This window comes from Molothrus aeneus, chromosome 7 (genome assembly GCF_037042795.1).
Source record: "Molothrus aeneus isolate 106 chromosome 7, BPBGC_Maene_1.0, whole genome shotgun sequence".
Taxonomy (NCBI): Eukaryota; Metazoa; Chordata; class Aves; order Passeriformes; family Icteridae; genus Molothrus; species Molothrus aeneus.
The window spans coordinates 22,515,577-22,534,010 of NC_089652.1; the positions used below are offsets into that span (position 1 = coordinate 22,515,577).

Sequence of the window (18,434 nt, forward strand, 5' to 3'; positions counted from 1 at the left end):
CAACTCTGAATATTTTGTGAAATCTGTGAATTAGAGGTTTTACTGCTCTAACTCCCACAATTTGCAATTTGCTGCTTAGTTCTAAGAAGCAACATAGGATTAGAAGAGAAAAATGCTTCTTAAAACCACTCAAAATATCTTTCTGTCACAAATTATTAAACCTTGTATAAATTATTAAAGCAATGTAATCCTGAGCATTATGTTTAAGTGAAGACTAGGATGGTGAAGAGTATAATATTGAATTTCTCTTTAAACATATAAAGCTACCCTGATCATGCATTGCACAATTTCTGTTTTAGTTCCCACAGCCTTTGGCAAAAGTTTCTAGCTGTACAGGCTGGCTCTATCATTAAAATCATGTTTTAATGTCAGAATTCATTAGGTCCCATATGTTTTGCACTAGAAAATAAGCAATGAAAGTCTCTAAAAGATGCAGTTTAATTGAAAACTGACTAAAGGAATAGTGTTTTTAAACTATTTTGTTGTATTTTTCAGTAACTGAAAGTAGGGTTTATTAAAAAGTTGATAAAATTAGCCATGTAAAGTCAAGGGTGCAAACTCAAGGTCCAACAAAGAACATGAGTTTTGCTTTTGCATTTATAGTATCCCCTGGTACAAATTTGCGTAGACACTGAACAAAGACAAACTGAATTCTAATGTACAGATGTGTGCAAAGTGTCTGCAACAAGGAAGAATTTACTCTCTGGACTAATATCACATTCACATCTCTCTTATGGAAAAACATTAACCCTAGAGGAGAGTGATTCAGGGTGGGAGGAGATGGTCAGCACTTTCCACACCCAAGTTCTAAAGCCCTGATGTTGAAGGCCAGGAAAGCTTGTGGTTCCAGATCCCCTCAGTAGCTGCAGCTCAACAGGCACCTGCAAACCATTGGCAGTGTTGGTTTGCCCGGGGTGTCAGAAGAGTGGGCAGGTCAAATGTGCTGTCCTAGCTGCAAAAGCTTAACTCCACTGTAAGTTGTAGCCTTTTATGTCAGGTACCTCTCAGCTGTGAATGCAACTCTGAATATTTGTACTCTGCCTTTGTCTTGCACATACAGACAAGTCACTGAATGATTAATGATCTGCTTCATCACTGGGCCTGCATAGTTCCCAGCAATTAAACAATAAAAATGACTCTCCCTTCCTTCCTGTACTACAAAAGATTGCTTAACTGGTTTGTAGGAATTGTGAGAGCTTTTTGTTCAAATATTTTTCTGTCACATGCTTGCACGTATATGCAAGAGAGAGAATGTGTTGCATATTCTTGTAAACAATGAGAAAAAGTAAGCTGAATAAGTAAGGTTCAGATTTAATTTCAAAAAGAGTAAGGTCTATGTTCATTCTTTGGTGGGAGGGAGATCAGTGGGTCAAGATAAACCCAAGAAGGTTTGTCTTGTTTCTCAGGAGCCTCCCTCTGGTGACCATCAGTCATTGTGTTGCTGCAGGAATGAACACGGTGTTATTCAGGTCACGTGTGTGGAAGAGCAGCCAAAAATTGCAGTTGGGCTTTCCACTGGAGCTGTCCCCAGTGTCAGCAGCCAGATCTTGAAGCAGAATCAGGGAAGGCAAATGCTGTACAGCCTGCTCACAGAAGTGCTGCGTTTAATAGATGGTCTGCAAGGGGTTTTTTAGTGTGAGCACTAACTTCTAGTAGATCACAAATCGATAGCTCTTTAAATGCTTGGGTTTCTTCATTGATGCAGGTTTTGGATATTATGTATGCAAAATCCAGTATATGTGTATAATTCTGACTCCATTTTTTCTTCCTCTTTAAATTTGTTGGAGAATTTTTACAACGTAACACAGAAGATGTTTAATCATAGAAAATGTAGCTGTTTTGAGTTATCTACTGACAAAAAAATTCAGATTTATTCTTAAAATAGGTTTTTATGAACATTTTATTCAAACAGTTGGACGGGTTTACTCTGTTTTTTTAAGAAAAGATATTTATGTTGAGACAATGATGGGAAATGCAAGCACAAATGATGCTTTCTAAAAAGTTTTTTTATAATTCATTGTAGGGATTTTTGAAGAAAGCATAATGCAGGTTTAAATAAAGCATTTACTACCTGTGAGTGCTATAATACAGAATGTCAGGGCCAGAAATCTTTTTCTGATGTCTTTCTGTACTGTTCTCATGCCAGAGAAATTGAATTTTGAAATGAAATTTTGATTTTTCATCCAAAATTTTATATGCATATTTTGGAAGTCACGTATGCTCCTCACAAAATAGTATTTTTGAAATAATGTAAAAATAGACAAAGATGTTCAACTTGGGGAAGAGCTTTTTTTTTAATTTAAGGCAGTTAACTTCAGTATTTGGACCTCCTCTCTCAGTGTCCAATGGATTTTTGTTTTCCACTCTGTGTCAAACCAACCAAAATTATTTCAGATCAGAACCTGAGAAATTTATCCATATTGGCTAACATATTCTGAGATTACCTCCTCTTATTTCAGCCAAACTGTATGGACTGAAATGCTGTGTGCTATGACTAAGGTTATTGAATATAGCTTTTACAAAGCAGCATCAAATCATCCATCACCATATTGATATAGTACCTTTTTGCTCCAAATATGTTGAAACAGAAAGTTGCTTCACATAATAGAAGACCTCAAAACAAAAGTCAGTTTTATTAATGCCAGAAATCCCCTCAGAAATACAAGGTTTTGAAGACAATATTTTCCATTTTTTCTCCTACTTTAAGGTTTCTGTTATTTCCTTGTTCATTTACTCCATCATCCATAGGTCTCCTATATTTTTCCAGTGGCATTAACCTAGCTTTTTCCTGGTTTATTTTATGATTATAGAGTTTTAATTACCATTCTCTGAAGGATAATACATTTTAAATTTATTTGGTTGTCATGTTTAATGTTACAGTCTGACACTCTGTATAACAGCACCCAGGTAGGAGACGTCCAGGTCTCTGACCTGTGTGGTCACTGCTGGAGGTGAGACGGGGAACCACACACCAGTTCTGTCTCCTTTTTTATAGAGAAGGCTGTCAAAAGATGTGTCATGCAGGAAGTGGATATTTTTCCAGTAGAAACAGAGCTAGTGTTTTAGGTGTGACATCCAAAGCCAGGGATGACTGGGCCATTAATGCCTGTTTTGTGCCAAAGTTTTAAAAGTCAAGCTCTTTGTGAGGTTACGCATCCCTGAGGTTTTCAGTACCAATCATCTTTTGCAAATGCAGACAGGGTGAAGAGACATCAGCACTCACCATGGTTATATTAATAGATTTTGTTGAAAATTTTTCTTGGGGTTGTTTTTTTGCAGGTGGCCTTCCCACCCCATGTGTTTACTCTGCATTTGGAAACTTGTATGTTTTCAGGTCCAGCCATGTCTCATGAAGATGTTTCCAAACAGAGAGTGACTGGAGGAGTGTCATGGTAAAGCTTAGACAGCTCATGTGTCAGGAATTATTGGCAGAGAAGAGTTTACATCCAAGTCATAACAGTGCTTCCACCCTGTGATTAGGGAGGGTGTGGTGTGATGCAGCAGAGCTGTGCTTCAGCCATAGGTACTTGGAAATGTGGAAGCTAAGAACAGGGAAAAAAAGAATGCTATGCAAACCTTTTCACTGCTTCAATTCTGACATTAAAAATTGAGGTCATGGTCAGGATTATATTAGGAAAAATAATAATAACAACAACAAGGAAAAATAGTAAAGTATGGTGATGCTGTTTCATGGCAGTATGCAAAAAACCCCCAAAGGACAATCTTGAAGAATTTCTGGTTGCATTGGGTGCTCTTTATAGAGCAGGGATAAAATGGGAATGGACAACTGTGGCATTTTCTCAGAGCAAGGCCTCAGGACATAAAGATGCCTCTTCTGGATGAGTAAAACACTTGTACATTTTGGGACATTACTGAAACCTCCAAAGGGTGGGGAGAATGTATTACAGACCTTTGGCCAGACTTTTTCTCCATCCTCCTTAGATACAATTCCAAAGAGACAAAGCTCAGAATTTAGATGACAGTTCTTGTTGAACCCAGACCAAGAGACACATACTCAGGATATACAGACCATGCTTCCTTCCAACAGGTTTTACAGCAGTAGTTCAAAATCAAATAGATAAGGCATTCCAGATGCACTGTTTGTGTGTGGCAGCTGTCTTTGTGCTATGCTGAACAGCTGTTGATGCTGTAATACAGCTCTATGTTATTTAAGTGTCATATTTGGAATATAACTTAAAACCATACCTCATTTGGAGAGTTGAGCACCTAGGTATCAATGCTGCTTCAACTAATTTTTCTTCTTTCTTCTCAGCTCCTGCAGAACCTTTATTGTGCAAGTTTGCTGATGGAGGACAGAAGAAGAGGCAGAATCAGAATAAATACATACAGAATGGAAGAGCATGGCACAGAGAAGGCGAGGTGAGACTTGTAAGTCCTCTCTTCAAGCTTTAGTGTGGGTGTGCAATAATGAATACTTAGGAAAATGATAGGCATTGAGACTTCTTGGCTTGGGTCTTTGGCATATTAAAAATGTGCAAGCAGCTCTTACCTGACAGTTTGTGTGTCTGTAAAACAAAACACTTAACCATGTCTTTTTTCTGAGGAGAAAAGGCAAAATGTGAAACTCCGAGTCCTGTCTCATTGAAGTGAACAATAAAATCTCCTTCAACTTGGTCATTATATAAACTTCAGCTTTCTCATATTATTAAACTACCAGCACATAACTGTGCTTACATGCAGAAATAATCCTTTGATCTATGCAACACTAAAATGCACACCACTTTCACAAGATTAAAATAGTATACCAGTGCCATGCAGCATTATTGTTTTTAGTCAACAGTTGTTTTAAACTTTAATGTTCAAGATAATAGTTTCATAGACTTACTGGGGCTAGCAAGCCCAAACGCCTCATTTATATTACACAGGAAAATTCAAATGTGCCTTCTGAAAAACTACACTCCCCATTCAATCTTATAGGTCATATATTGTAGGCAACACCCTAACATAATCATCTGCATGCCCTGAATCTCAAACACACATGTACTTTTAGCCAGGTGTTTAATAGGTTGCATTTTGTTCCTCATAATGGGAACATGGAAACTTGTATTCACAAACAATATTGCTAATTCTCTTCACTGTATACTTACTTCTGTCAATTAACCTTTCCCTAAGTTTTAATAAATTATTTCAATACAAATTTTCAGTTAAAAATGAGACAACTAAAGAGAAATAATTTACAATTAAAATTTATTTTGTCCACTCTTTCTTTTCCACTTTTTTTTTTTTTAAGGCTGGAATGACACTCACATATGATCCAACCACAGCTGCTTTACAAAATGGGTATGTTGAGTAATGTCACACTAAGAAAAAATATGTTTGCATTATGAAAGATGCACAGAACTAGCATTTAATAAATATTTCTGCATTTTCTAGATTTTATCCATCACCCTACAGTATTACAGCAAACAGAATGATCACTCAGACATCTATTACGCCATATATTGCTTCTCCAGTTTCTACATACCAGGTTTGTATTTAGAGCTTGGTAGCTGAAATGGTTCATTGGAGCTTATGTTTATTTATCAATTGTTGCATCTGGTTTTATGAGGTTTCCAATAATGTTACATTTTAATGAAGTGGCCTCCTTGTGCTGTACAGCATGAAAGTGACAGCCTGAAAACCTGAGTGTGTGTTTCAGGAAGCACAGTGCTTTAATGAGACCCTGGTGTCTTGCAATACCAAGTCTCCAACTTGTGCTGATGGCTGAGGGATTTGTAGCCATTTCTGCCTTTCATGGGAGATTTTTCATTTTCTCTCAGGCAAATTATTTTAATGTCACCACTATATATGAGTAATTATTCTTTATTTAAAGCCTTATTGGTTTAATTAAATTTATTTTTAAAGATGCTCTCCATGCATTTTGAGCTTTTCTCTGTATTTTTCTCAGAAAGCCCAACAATAATATCTTATGTAGTTGTACTAAGAGGGTACAGAAACATTCTTCACATTAGAGAAGGAAATTTTAAAAAAAGAGCTCCGAGGTCAAATTACTTTGGAATTCAAATTCAGTGTTTTTGTATTAGGAGTAAAGCATTTAATAGCCTAGGACAGTATTTCTAAACCAAAGGCTACTTTATTTTGAATAATGAATTAAAATATAAATTGTGGACGTTTTCAGTCCAAAGCTTTCTGAAGAGGGATTTTGATAGGTGCCATCTTGAGTCCTCGCAAGGGATATTGATATACAATTCAACACATTGGGAAATTACATGGAACAGTTTTAGCACTTTGATATAGATCTCTTAGCGATCCTCAATTTTAGGGCATTGTACATTTCAGTTTACAAAGAACTCGCTTTAAATACAACTAGTATGGCAGTCTCGGATGTGTGCTCTGTAATTACTACTTGAGATATGCCAATTATGGCACTGTATGCCAAATTATGAGCTCTTTTGGCATTTTACTGTTTAACACATAGATGGACTAAACAGCAGTGATTCAGGTCATAAATAACCCAAACTAAATAAATTTAGAAGGTTCTTACCTCTATGTGTCAGGGGAAGAAGAGGCTGTTTGCTTTCTAGTGAGAGAGACATGCAGAGCTTTCTGATGTGCTCTGTGTGTGAATGAGTGTGGAAGGGTGTGTAAAGGGAGGTAGGAGGCTGGCAGAGGCACTGTGGGCCATTTCATCAGCTGTATCCTGCAGAAATTTCCATGTAGCCTTCAATTCCAAGAGAGGAGCATGAGGAAGAATTGTCTCATATTAGTCTGGACATCTAATGCCGTCTTGCATGAGCAAAGTATTGTGTAGGAGTTAAAACAGCATTCTCTGGTTTGAAGGGCAGCTGCATTATTTTTATATTAATTTCTGAGGTAACTTATGCAACACAATGTTTGCTCTTGGCAGACAGTGCTAGACTGTATTTGTCAGTATACTGAATCATTCTGCTTGGTACTGCATTACCTCAGAAATTACAGTAAGTTCTTACCCAGGAAAATATTTCAGTAAAATTAACTGCTATTCTTTATTAAAATATAAATTATTTATCAATATATGACTCTCTGATATTCAGAATCCAAGTAAAAATTGGAAGTTGGCATGGAAACATACTACTTAGCAATACAGTATTATTTTTTGGGCTTATTGAGATAGACAGACCACAATCCATTATGTTTCCAGAAATGTAGTTACAAGTATTTCAATATACATGGCATGGAGCTTAAATTATTGTGGATGGAGTTATTAATATCATTATGCTTGAAGTGACACAGTAATTGGAATTGAAAATTAAATTGAAGTATTCTGTATTGGGGAGGAAGGAGGTTCGTGGCCAGAAGAGTTTCACAATTTGAGTATTAGTCACATCTTTATAACTGATCCCTTCTCACTGAAACCTGCAGCTTTCTGTCTTCTACACAACAGCATGTCTCACACAAGCAAAAGGTTTTTTGGGTTTTTTTTTGTTTTGTTTTTTTCTTTGAGGCATGGTATAACCTGCTGCTAGATTTATTCTTATTCAGGTAAACAAATTTAATAAAGTTTTGGCTAGTGTTTGTTTCTGCAACCCCTGTATATCCAAATGACTGCGCTGAGCCAGTTACTATCAAAGTGTGAGATTAGCCAAAGCTTTAGTCAGGCTGTACCGGTATTTTTGCCATTAAGATTTTGCCTGAGGAAAGGGAGTGTTCCAGTCTTTTCCATTCCATTTTTGAACTCCTGTTTGCTCTTTTCCTGACTGAAAAAGAGAAAAAAAAAAAAAAAAACCAAAACCCAACTCTGCTTTGAAACTAAGTACCAAAAAGAGGCAAGAAATATTTTCATCTTCCAGAAAATGCCTCACCTGGATTTTTTTCAAAGCTGTGTGTTTACCTGTCCTGTTCACAGAACTCTGGGAATGATGGTAGAGGCATTTAAAAGGTTTTAAATGTCCAGCAGCAGTGGTGAGCCTGCTCTGTGTGCAGGTCAGATTCCTGCCTTACCCAACACACCTACAGCAGGTGGAGAGGAAACATTTTTGTCCTTACCTTTAGTTTTTCTTTCACACTTTTTCAGAGAGCTGTTGCAACCAGCTCTTTTTAACCAGGATAACAATATAACCTTTACACTCCCTTTTTATATTTCACTTTGTCACGCAAAGTTAGGCATTCTCCTGCAATTGAAGTATTTGGGTGGTCGCTGATTTTGGAGAGAAAATGTGCTTGTTGCAAGAGCAGGGACTCTCATCAGAACCTCCTCCTCTTCCTGTGCTTTGGGAATAACACACCACAATGTCTCAGAAAACAGTACTCCTAAATCTCCTTTTTCCTGGAACAATAATTCCTGATCTTTTTACAGCAGAATTACAGCAGAATTCCTGGGGTTTTTTTCAGTTGTGAAAATACAATAATTTATTTTAATCAGATCAAACCAGAAGGCAAATGGTGCTATACTTTTGGAGATCCCAATTACTTTTGCACAAAGGAATTTCTGAGGCAGAAGGAGTTTCCTTTTTCAATGTAGCAGAAATCTGCCATTCATCTATTTGACCCCTTTCACTGTTTCTGAAACCTGCACTAAAAACATTGTCTTCTGTTCTGAAAGGTGTATGTGGTGTATGGTCTCCAAATCTTGTCTCTGATTTACAGGTTACAATGAATACATTTTTCATAGAAATCCATGTTGTTCCACAGAGGGACTAATTAGGTTAAAAAGTCAATAAATAAGGGAGGAGGCATGTTAACATGATTTAGGTTATTACTATATCTAAGTTGGAGTAATGTGTTAAATGAAAAATAAAATGCCAATTTTGTTCTAGGTTCAGAGTCCTTCTTGGATGCAGCCTCAACCATATATAATGCAGCACCCAGTAAGTTTTTATGCTTCTCCATTGTTGTGTTTATCTATTATATAAACACTTTACATACTTTAAACCACAGGAAGTATGTCAGTTCCTGCTTAATTACTTCTATGGATCAAAATGAAAAATGAAACAAAGACAGTAACCTGAACTGGGGCCTCATTTTATTAGGAAAAAAAGTAAGCTACCTTCAGAGTATCAATGTGATGAGGACCATTAGAGAAAACTTCCAAGAGGAAACGTAGTGGTGTTGGGTTTTTTTTGGTTTTGTTTTATTTTATTTTACTTGAAATGGAAACCACTTTGCAAATGCCAAATGCTTTACATACTGTCTACCTTTCAGGAGCTGAAATTGGAGACCCAGTGTTTTAGAATAGGTCTACAATAGTTCAGACCGGGTAATTTGTGAAAGACAGATGGATGTGGTGATATGAATGACATTATGGGCACTCACTTGAGAAAACCTGCATAGCTTGTTCTGGCTTCACCACTCCTGAGTAATGCTGGTCTCCCTACACTTCTGGCTGTGGCATCTGAACCAGACTGTCAGGCATTCTGATCTCTACTCTCCCGTGACATTTCGCTTCTTGTCTGTGTCATTTGCCAATTAAGTACCATTACATCTGAGACCTACTGGGTTTCCTGAGATGAGCATTACTAATAACAACAGGCACTTGAATACATACACTCCCACAGTTAACAAACAGGTCTGTTTCCAGATGCAGAAGGGATATGGTCTTGACTTTAATTAACCTCTCCATGCAGATTATAGAATGTAAATCATCTTGGCAGAACATTTTCTTCTTGGGCATGCAGAGAAGGTGATGTTGAACCAGAACACCTTCTCACACACTTAATTGTTGTTGTATTTGTGGTTTTTGATGTTAAATACACGTACACAGAGTAGGTTTTAACTTCCTTCTCTAGCAACACAGATTTTCATAGAACAACATCCTGCAGATAATGCTGTGAAAGACAAGAGTTGATATAATGGGGTATTAGTTTAGGTGTATTAGTTTCACAGGTACACAAGATGAGATTTCACAGTTGCAAATAAAGACCTAGATTCTCGACTGAAGTTCAGTTTTGGCCTGTGCAAAGACAGGTGCTGTCTTGCTCATTTGCTTTTCAGAGAAGCCTGCAGTCTACAGACAGGAAATTCTTTCAGTGTTTGATGTGCCTGTGACTCATTTCATCTACACTGATCACATGGTTGTTTTTCCAAGTATATTCTATACTTCTTTTTTTTTCTTTTTTTTTTTTTTCATTTTAAGGATTAGTTATTGATTCAAAATATTTGCTTTCAGTACACTGCAATTATTTCTGTTGTTTTGAGCCTCCATTAATTTTAATCAACACCTTCTGCAAGCACAAGTCATACAAAATATTTGGAAATGTGTTTTTGTGGAACATGATAAAATGAAATTTCTTGATAATTTTCCATTTCAGCTAACTCTGAAAACCTGTGTGCTGTCCATATTTAACAATCTAAAGTGTTTAGAAGTTTGGAGTATAATTTTTATGAATCTAACAAAATGGTAGCGAAGCAATAGAAATATCATCAAGAGCAGCTGGTATTTAGACAAAGAATCAGCACTGCTAAATCACTCTTCTGAAATGTGTGTGCTAATGAAAGCAGCCACTAAGCAGGGCAGCTGCCTCGTGTGTGAACAGTGTGTGATGGGTAGGAACACAAACTCCAAAGCCACCATTCCTAAAGATGAGATAAAAGTTTCTTCCTGAAGCATGAAATTCCAAAGCTTAAGCTGAGTGAATCTGTACCAGGTAACATGTGCAAATTTTTGCTTTCAAGTCAGCATCTGGTTAAACTCATATTTTGGAAAGCATTTTCAGCAGATCTCTCAAGTGTACTGCACGTCAGTTGAATGTCCAACAGGAAGTCAAAGCAGGTCTTCCACCTTGAGCATCTGCAGATGCTCAAGTGAAATATTCAGAATGCCTCAGACTTGCTTTTCAAGTCAGTGCCTGGGATTAAGGAGAGTTCTCGTGGTACATCCCCTCAGAAGGAGACTCCATACTTAGACTCTCAAATCAAAAATTAAATCTGAGTGCTGCAACCATTTCTTTGTTTCTGTTTTAACAGGGTGCTGTTCTGACTCCCTCCATGGACCACACCATGTCACTACAGCCTGCATCAATGATAAGCCCTCTGACACAGCAGATGAGTCATCTTTCATTAGGCAGTACTGGAACAGTATGTAGCAATTTCATACAAAATAGAACTTACCCAAGTAGAAAATACTGCATGTAGATCACAGTATCCCTGTGCAGTTTGCATGTGGGAAAAAGTAATCCTGTAAGTCATTTTATGTCCAGTAAATTATTAGGATCTGTCTCCATTTTAAAATTATATTCATCAGCTTTTATTCAGTCTATTAACTGATCAGAAATTGGAAACGAGTAAATAGAAATAGACCAAAACAAATGAAAGGCATCCTGGAGGTAACTTCAGAGTTGCATTCAAAAGATTAAAAATAGTTAGTTTTACTCTTTATATTTCTTTCTGCAACTCTAATCTCTTGAAGTGTGGAACAGAAGTTAAATCAGAAGAGATTCAGACTTGCCTCTAAACTGCAAGACCCTTCTTTTCAGACCAGAAGGGGTTAAAAAAAGAAAATATTATGGCTGGGATTAACAGAGAAGGAAAAGTCCTTTACATAGTCTTTGAAGTCCAAGTTTATATTTTCTTAAAATAGATAAATGACTTTTCTGGAAAACCAATTGATTTCAGACACAAAAGTCTTTCTCTCCTGTATATTGCTTTAGGGAAATAGTCAATATCTGTTAAGCAATACCATGACAGGTATTTTGAATACTTTTGTATTGGGCTTTCACTCAATGTAATGGTATCTGTCTTTCTAGTACATGCCAGCCACAACAGCTATGCAAGGAGCCTACATCCCCCAGTACACACATGTCCAGACAGCAGCAGTTCCTGTTGAGGTCAGTATATTTTATAAAAGACCAGCGAGAAGAAATATTAATACATTTTTTTTTCCTAGGAAAATTAGTGCTCAAAGGCAAATATTGTAACTGTGAATGTACTGTGAATGCCACCTGTATTAAAACTATGAAATGTCATTATTCTCAACTAATATAGTCAGTATTACAACAAAGAATTACCTGTACTTATGGCAGTACACACTCAGAGCAATCTGCTCCATGAGCATAGGTCAGGCAAACCCTGTGTTTTGTCAAACATAACTCCAGTAGTAACAAGCCAGGGAATGTATTGTAGTTTTGATCTTTCACTTAGTTTACCTGTGTACAAAATTATCTGCCAGCAGACCTTGATTGTAGCTTTTTGCAAAGAATCTTGATTTGACCCTGGCATCTCAGGAGATTGTGCATGTTTGTCTAATATATCTCTCAATCGAACAGGAATTTATTACTTTTGTTGGAGAGCATAACTGAATAATTCATCTCCTACTTTGGCTTACCTTACAGCCTTTCATAGGTCAGTACTGCTTTAACAGAGGAGCTAGACAAGGCATGCTGCAGCTCATATATTCAGAATGAGTGCCAGACAGTCTCTTCCAGAGCCTGTAAAAAAAACCCATTTAATTTCAAAGTCTGTTTATCCAGAAACTCCAGAATTTGTTTGATTCATTTTGGTGCATCTGCCCATGTGGATCAGAGAAGTTCTTCTGGTAATTACCTGATTGCTCTGTCTGCCAGAGCACTCTCAGCTGAATTAATTGCCTGGTTTCTGGGGAGCCTGGTGCAAAGTCCCATCTACAATTCTTTGTGTTGCCTAGTGCCAACCCCATCACAGTACTCATAGTGTTTGTGTGGTAAGTAGATCTCATTCTTCTCCCTCCCCTTCAAAAGGAGAGGGACAGGATGCTCTTTTACATCTACAGATAGAAAATATTCTAGCAGTTATTTGCTCTCTCTATTTATTTATATATTGTCAAAAGTTTGAGGGGTTTTCTTTTCATTATCATGAAAGCATCTGAGGAAGTACAAAGTTTGCATGATCATTTAATTCCTCTGTTTGCTGAAATATTCATCGAGGTGAAATTAACACCTCAGATTTGGAATACCTCACTTGAGAAATGTGATGAAGATTTTAGATTTGAAGACTGTTAATTGCATGAGTCAAGTGGAAATACAAATTGCAGGTAATGCTGCTTGATTTTGTGTCTCATGACTTGCCTTCCTTTTTATTTGCAGGAAGCCAGTGGCCAGCAACAGGTTACAGTAGAGACATCCAGTGACCATTCTCCATATACGTATCAGCAAAATAAGTAACTGTGAGGTAGGGGCTCATCCTGTCTCATGAAAGATGTGAATTCAAAGATGCTTTATTTCATAATTTACAGTACTCTGTATTGAAATTTTTTAATGTCATATAAATAATATTGATGATACTATCTGGGGACAGTGAAGCTGATTTGAACTTGGCCAGAGTCAAAAGCCAGGGAAGGAAACCTGGGATCCAGAAATGAATTAATGAATTCTGAGTAATATTGTTTTAATAATTTCTTTATACCATAACTGGATTATGTTGGATTTTAATTTGTTCATTTTAGCAGCGTGTTGTATACAGAACAACAATGAATTAATGCAAAAATACAAGAATCAAAATGCTAAAGGGAATTGTACTGATAGACATATCATGCCTAGTTTTGTGGTACATGTAAGATTAGAAGCAGCTTGGTGGCCGACTTACAGACCACAGGCATGGAGGCATTCTGGTAGAAATCCTTGCTGACCTTTTCTCTCGAAGACTTCCCTGCTCATCCTTTTTTCTAGAAAAAAAAAACAGTTTGGCCCAGAGTTTTGTCAATTTGTTTTTAATCCATGTCCTCATTTGGCTTTAATTCCAGGGTTTTACTTTTCGTACTCCAGGTTTCCTCTGGTTCTGCTTGCATGGCCTTTTTTACTAGCAAATCATTAGCTTTACCTGAACTTACTTCATACAAAATTGTTTTGCTTTCTGTACATTTCCGTCCTAAAAATGTTACTTGCACTAACTGTTCCCTTTTCCATGATCCATGTTTTAAAGTTCTGGAATTTAGTTCTTCCTTAACTCATCTTTTTTTTTTTTTTTTTGAGTGCTTTGTAAGCCAGGCAACTTGGCTACATAATTTTTTACATCACATTTTCTAAGACCTCACACTGAAAAATTCCATTCATCTGCAATAATGTGCTGGAGGCCATGTTAGAAGGGTTTTTCTACAGCCCTTGTGGCATTTATTTGATACTGAAAAATCAAAATCAGTTATGTGCTACCATTGTGTGATCTCTCTCTAAAATGTATTGATCCAACAAAACACACATTTTGCCATTAGCTTTGATCCTGCAGGTCAGCTGTGCTGTTTGACAGCAGTGCTCTCATTCCCATTATTGGCATAACAGCTTCTTGTACGGAAAGATAGAAACAAACCAATGGGGAAACTTGGCACGTTCAGCAGACGGCAGAGCCTGCGTAGCACAGCATATGACCTGTGTTATTCCTGTAGTCGGGCCAAATGCTGGCATCTAGAGGAAGCCCACATCCTTGATTTGCTTCCAGGGCAGGCAGAAAGCAAAGCCACAGGCTCTTCTCGTTATCCATCTCCTGGTGTTAAAATCATGACTCCTGCACGTTTCCCATGCCAAGGCTGTTGCCTGGTGTTAACCGCTTTTCAAGGAATTATTTGTTTTGCCTTAAGTCTTCCCCGTGGGCATGTAAAACCTCCTTACCAGCAGAGATCTGTGGGAGCCAGCGAAGCAGAATCCTGCATGTCACATCCCCCTCCTGCCTCTCTCTCCCAGCCTGTCAGTGTCTTTCCCCATAGACTGAGGCCAGGCAGGAGGAACAGCCTTAAGTCTCCTGAAAGGATGAGTTGTTGTTGCCATCTGAGACACGTTTTGTATTGATGACTCTGTGTAGATATCCAAGCTCTGTGAACAGTTCTGTGTGTTTGCTGTAAGTCAGTTCTCCACTTGTTTTATTCTTCAGAGAGGCACTGTTACCTGTATTTATGTGCAGTGGGAGCAAGTGAAATCTGCGTCAGCAGAGGCTGTAGCAATGGGCACGTGGGGAAGGTTAATATTACCCAGCTGATTTCGGCCTCAGAGCATGGCATTTGATATTTCTGTCCCTGGAACATGCTGGCACTTGTCTTGTTTCAGACAGGTGAAGGGGAAGGAATCGAGAGTTATTTTGTGCCCTAAATACAGGCAACACTGCAGTCTCTTGATTGTTGTGGCTTTGTCACTGTTGTCAAGCTGAAACTTCTTTCTAAATGCACATGCAGCACTTTTGGGAATGTCCTGTTGAAAGTCAGTACCCATATTCCCATAATTCGAGGGGTAAATTACAACTAGCACATTTGCATGAGGGGATGCAGTCATTCAGAAATACACAGTGTTTTTCCTCTGGCAGCTACATTTAATAACTTTATAGTTTCTTCTCAAAAAGTTGTTTCTATGTGAAAAATAGTCAAAGGGACTTGGAAAAAAAAAAACCCAAACCTGTTTTATATGCACCTACAAATGTACAAGCCTTAAAATACCAAACTTTGCCTTGCTTTGAAAAATTAAAAAATTGTTTAAACTTTTTTGTCATTAGCTGGGTATTTTTTTTAAACCCATGTGGCAACATAAGCCAGTACATTAAGAAGTCTGCCTTCAAATTTGATGAGCCCTGACTTGCTGTTCAGTATTACCATCAGGGAGGCACAGTAGCTGTGTCTGTCTTAGCTGTCATACATAGCCTCGTTGAAACTGCACCAAAAGAAAGTTACTGTTCCTTTTCCAGAGCCTTGGACATGGCACAAGAGTAGCACACACAACCACTTTTGGTCGATTAAAAGGAACAACAACAACAAGAAAACAACAAAGAAGGGAAGAGCTTTGAGTGCAGCCTCACAGTTCCCCCATGGGAGCTCTGTGTGCTGAGCACGTTTTAGGGAGAGAGGGGGAAATGCAGCACGGGCTCTGTCCTGGTGGAGAGCCTTATCCTGGGAAGGGCCAAGCACCTGCAGTGCTGCCTGTGTTACTTCCCAGGTTTATACTCAGATTCATTGAGTCTTCTCACAGCTGTCTAAAATAGGAAATCAGTTCATTTTGTGGACAGCAACATTAGAAAAAAGGTGTGTGATTGTAACTCTGCTCTAGCTCTGACCTTTCTGTGTTACAGATGTCCAGTGTTGACCTGGCCTGGAGAAGGGTGCAAAGGCTGAAACAATCATGGATTTTACTGATCAATTGTGCTTTAGGAATTATTGACAGTTTTGCACAGGTTCTTGAAAATGTTATTTATAATGAAATCAACTAAAACTATTTTTGCTATAAGTTCTATAAGGTGCATAAGAAAAACCTTAAATTCATCTAGTAGCTGTTCCCATGAACAGGTTTATTTTAGTAAAAAAAAAGTTTTTATCAAGTGTTATGACGCAAAAAAAAAAAACCTTCAAATTTCTGGGTATGCACAGATGACCACGAAGACTTACTCACGTGCATGACAGAATTTGTGTTTTGGTTTATTTTTATTTTGTTTGTTTCTTTTTATCTTTTTTTTTTTTTTGTATGAAATGGATTTTCTGAAGTTTAAAATAGTAAAACATCTAAGATGATGTTCTGTGCTTGCAGTGTGTGAGTGTTGCTTTAGTGCAGTGTTGCAGTTATAGTGTCTGGTCTCTTAGCTTTCTGTTTTTCTTTTAATGTAGTGTGAAGTGTCTTATCCTTTTCTATAAATTCCAATTTGCCTTAAATCTTTCAATGCTGTAGCTGTTTCAGTAAGTAGTCCAAACTAATGGTGTAGAATGCTTTGACCAAATGAGCTGGTCTATTATGCCTTGTAAAACAGCAGCATAGGGCTTTTAAAGGTAGTCAATAAAAATTGCTGAAAATTTGGCTTTTTTAATGTGTAGTAAGTGTTTTTAATGATTTTTTCACATAATATGTAAGGTAGTGAAATGCAAGAGGGGAAAAAATGTTTTGTGTGAAACACATTTTCTGACTGGGGAAATTTTAATAGTATAAATTGTTTGTAAGGCCATATGCCAATAGTTCCCTCTGGTAGTTTGAATGATTTAGGAACTCTGCTGTATGATGCAATGTAAAATCTTTTTTTGCCTTTTTTCAGAAACTAACTTGATGTTCTAGTTTTAGCATAGGTAGAGTAGGGAGTTTGGGGTGGAGATATCACCGAATGTTTTTGTCCTTCCTTTATACTAATGATAGTGCTTTAGGATGAGGATTGTGCTGAGAGGTAGCAAACAGAAAAGTTGCTATTACAGCAAAATGGCAAAAGCTAAAGGACTCGTTTTCAAACATATGCTGAGATTTAAGTAGAAACATAATTGATTGGGTACTAGCTCTCTATAGTAGGTAAATAAAAATAAAAAGACTTGGCACTTTTAAAGGTAACTTTACCAAAGAACAAAGAGCCAGTAACCAATAATTCTGATTTGTCTCAGCATTGCGTCTTCTGTACTCTTTATTTTTGCCGGACCAGTTTGCGGTTAAGAGAATGTGCCTTTTTTGTACATTTGCATTTAGGTTTTATAATTTTAATTGATGTATGGACACAAAAGCATGAAGGAAGACTTGGATCCAAGCAGTGCCACACTTTACATCATCACTACAAGTGTTAAGTGTAAAGAAAACCAATTTTGAAACTATGAAATTCCTGATTCATAAATACACAGTTATTTGTACTTCACATATTAGATAATTCACTGCTACTAAAGCTTTTTATTACAATTGCATATGTTTTAAATTGAATGATAAATTAAGTTGTCTTCCAAAACTGTGTACTTCTCTGGTCAGCTGTATATGATCAGTTATCTACCTCAAAGTTTATTTCCTTTTGTATTGGGACAGGTTGCTGGCCCTCCCTGTTTCCACAGACCAAATCATCCTAGCTCAGGAGCTAGGGCTAAGCAGTTGTTTCTTTCAAGTATTTTTTAGTTTTTAAATTTTGTGTGAGTATTGGAGTATAGATGTCGGTGACATTTCATAGTTTCAAAAGTAAATTGCTGCTCTGAGAAGTGTAGATTCTAGTGAAATGCATAGTCATAAGAGATGTGTTTTTGTTTTTTCTTTTTTTAAAAAGTTGTGGTATTATTGGTTCTATGCTCCCTGGAATATTACTGCTTTGTAAAAGTCCAGACTTCCTGCAGCACCTTGCCTGTATTTGGTAACTTTCCAAACCTGGATCTCTCACTACTTGCTATTTTTGCATTAATTAAAAACTGCAGTATGATAGCTGTGTTAGAGGGAGGGAAGAGTTGCTGCCAGAAATGTCTGAACTAAGTGCCATACTCATTGTCTGGGTAAGATTTGGGAAATTTAACCTCTGTACATAAAGAAATAATCAGTTACTTAAACATCACATAGTAGACAGCCATTAAATTATAAAAAATTAATTTATGAAGAAAGACCTTTTGTACAGATTGAAAAAAAAAAGATTTTCATAGAGATATCTATATGATCAAGAGAGTTAATTTTTTATTTTTGTTTTACTAGTGCCACAAACTTGCCAGTGGTAACTTATTTGTCCGGTTCAAGATAACTCTGTAGTTTTGTTTCCTAGGACTTGTTGTTAAACGCCAAAAGACATTTTTGAACTGTAAATTTGATTAGATTGTTAGCTTTTTCTGTTTTATTTCTTTGAAA

General features: G+C 37.1%; 1 protein-coding gene across 3 annotated transcripts in view; it reads left to right on the forward strand.

The window, feature by feature from the left end:
- The window catches only part of RBMS1 (RNA binding motif single stranded interacting protein 1), a 140,936-nt gene extending 124,699 nt beyond the window's left edge, over positions 1-16,237 (forward strand). For 2 of the 3 annotated variants that reach the window (XM_066553672.1, XM_066553675.1), the window contains exons 7-14: positions 4,274-4,389; positions 5,252-5,301; positions 5,395-5,488; positions 8,757-8,807; positions 10,903-11,013; positions 11,682-11,762; positions 12,996-13,080; positions 15,952-16,237. In XM_066553672.1, the coding sequence (XP_066409769.1) occupies positions 4,274-4,389; positions 5,252-5,301; positions 5,395-5,488; positions 8,757-8,807; positions 10,903-11,013; positions 11,682-11,762; positions 12,996-13,073 (581 nt within the window). In that variant the 3' untranslated portion in view covers positions 13,074-13,080; positions 15,952-16,237. The remainder of the gene's footprint in view (positions 1-4,273; positions 4,390-5,251; positions 5,302-5,394; positions 5,489-8,756; positions 8,808-10,902; positions 11,014-11,681; positions 11,763-12,995; positions 13,081-15,951) is intronic. The other variant, XM_066553674.1, reaches the window with a different exon arrangement.
- The last annotated feature ends 2,197 nt before the right edge of the window (positions 16,238-18,434 follow it).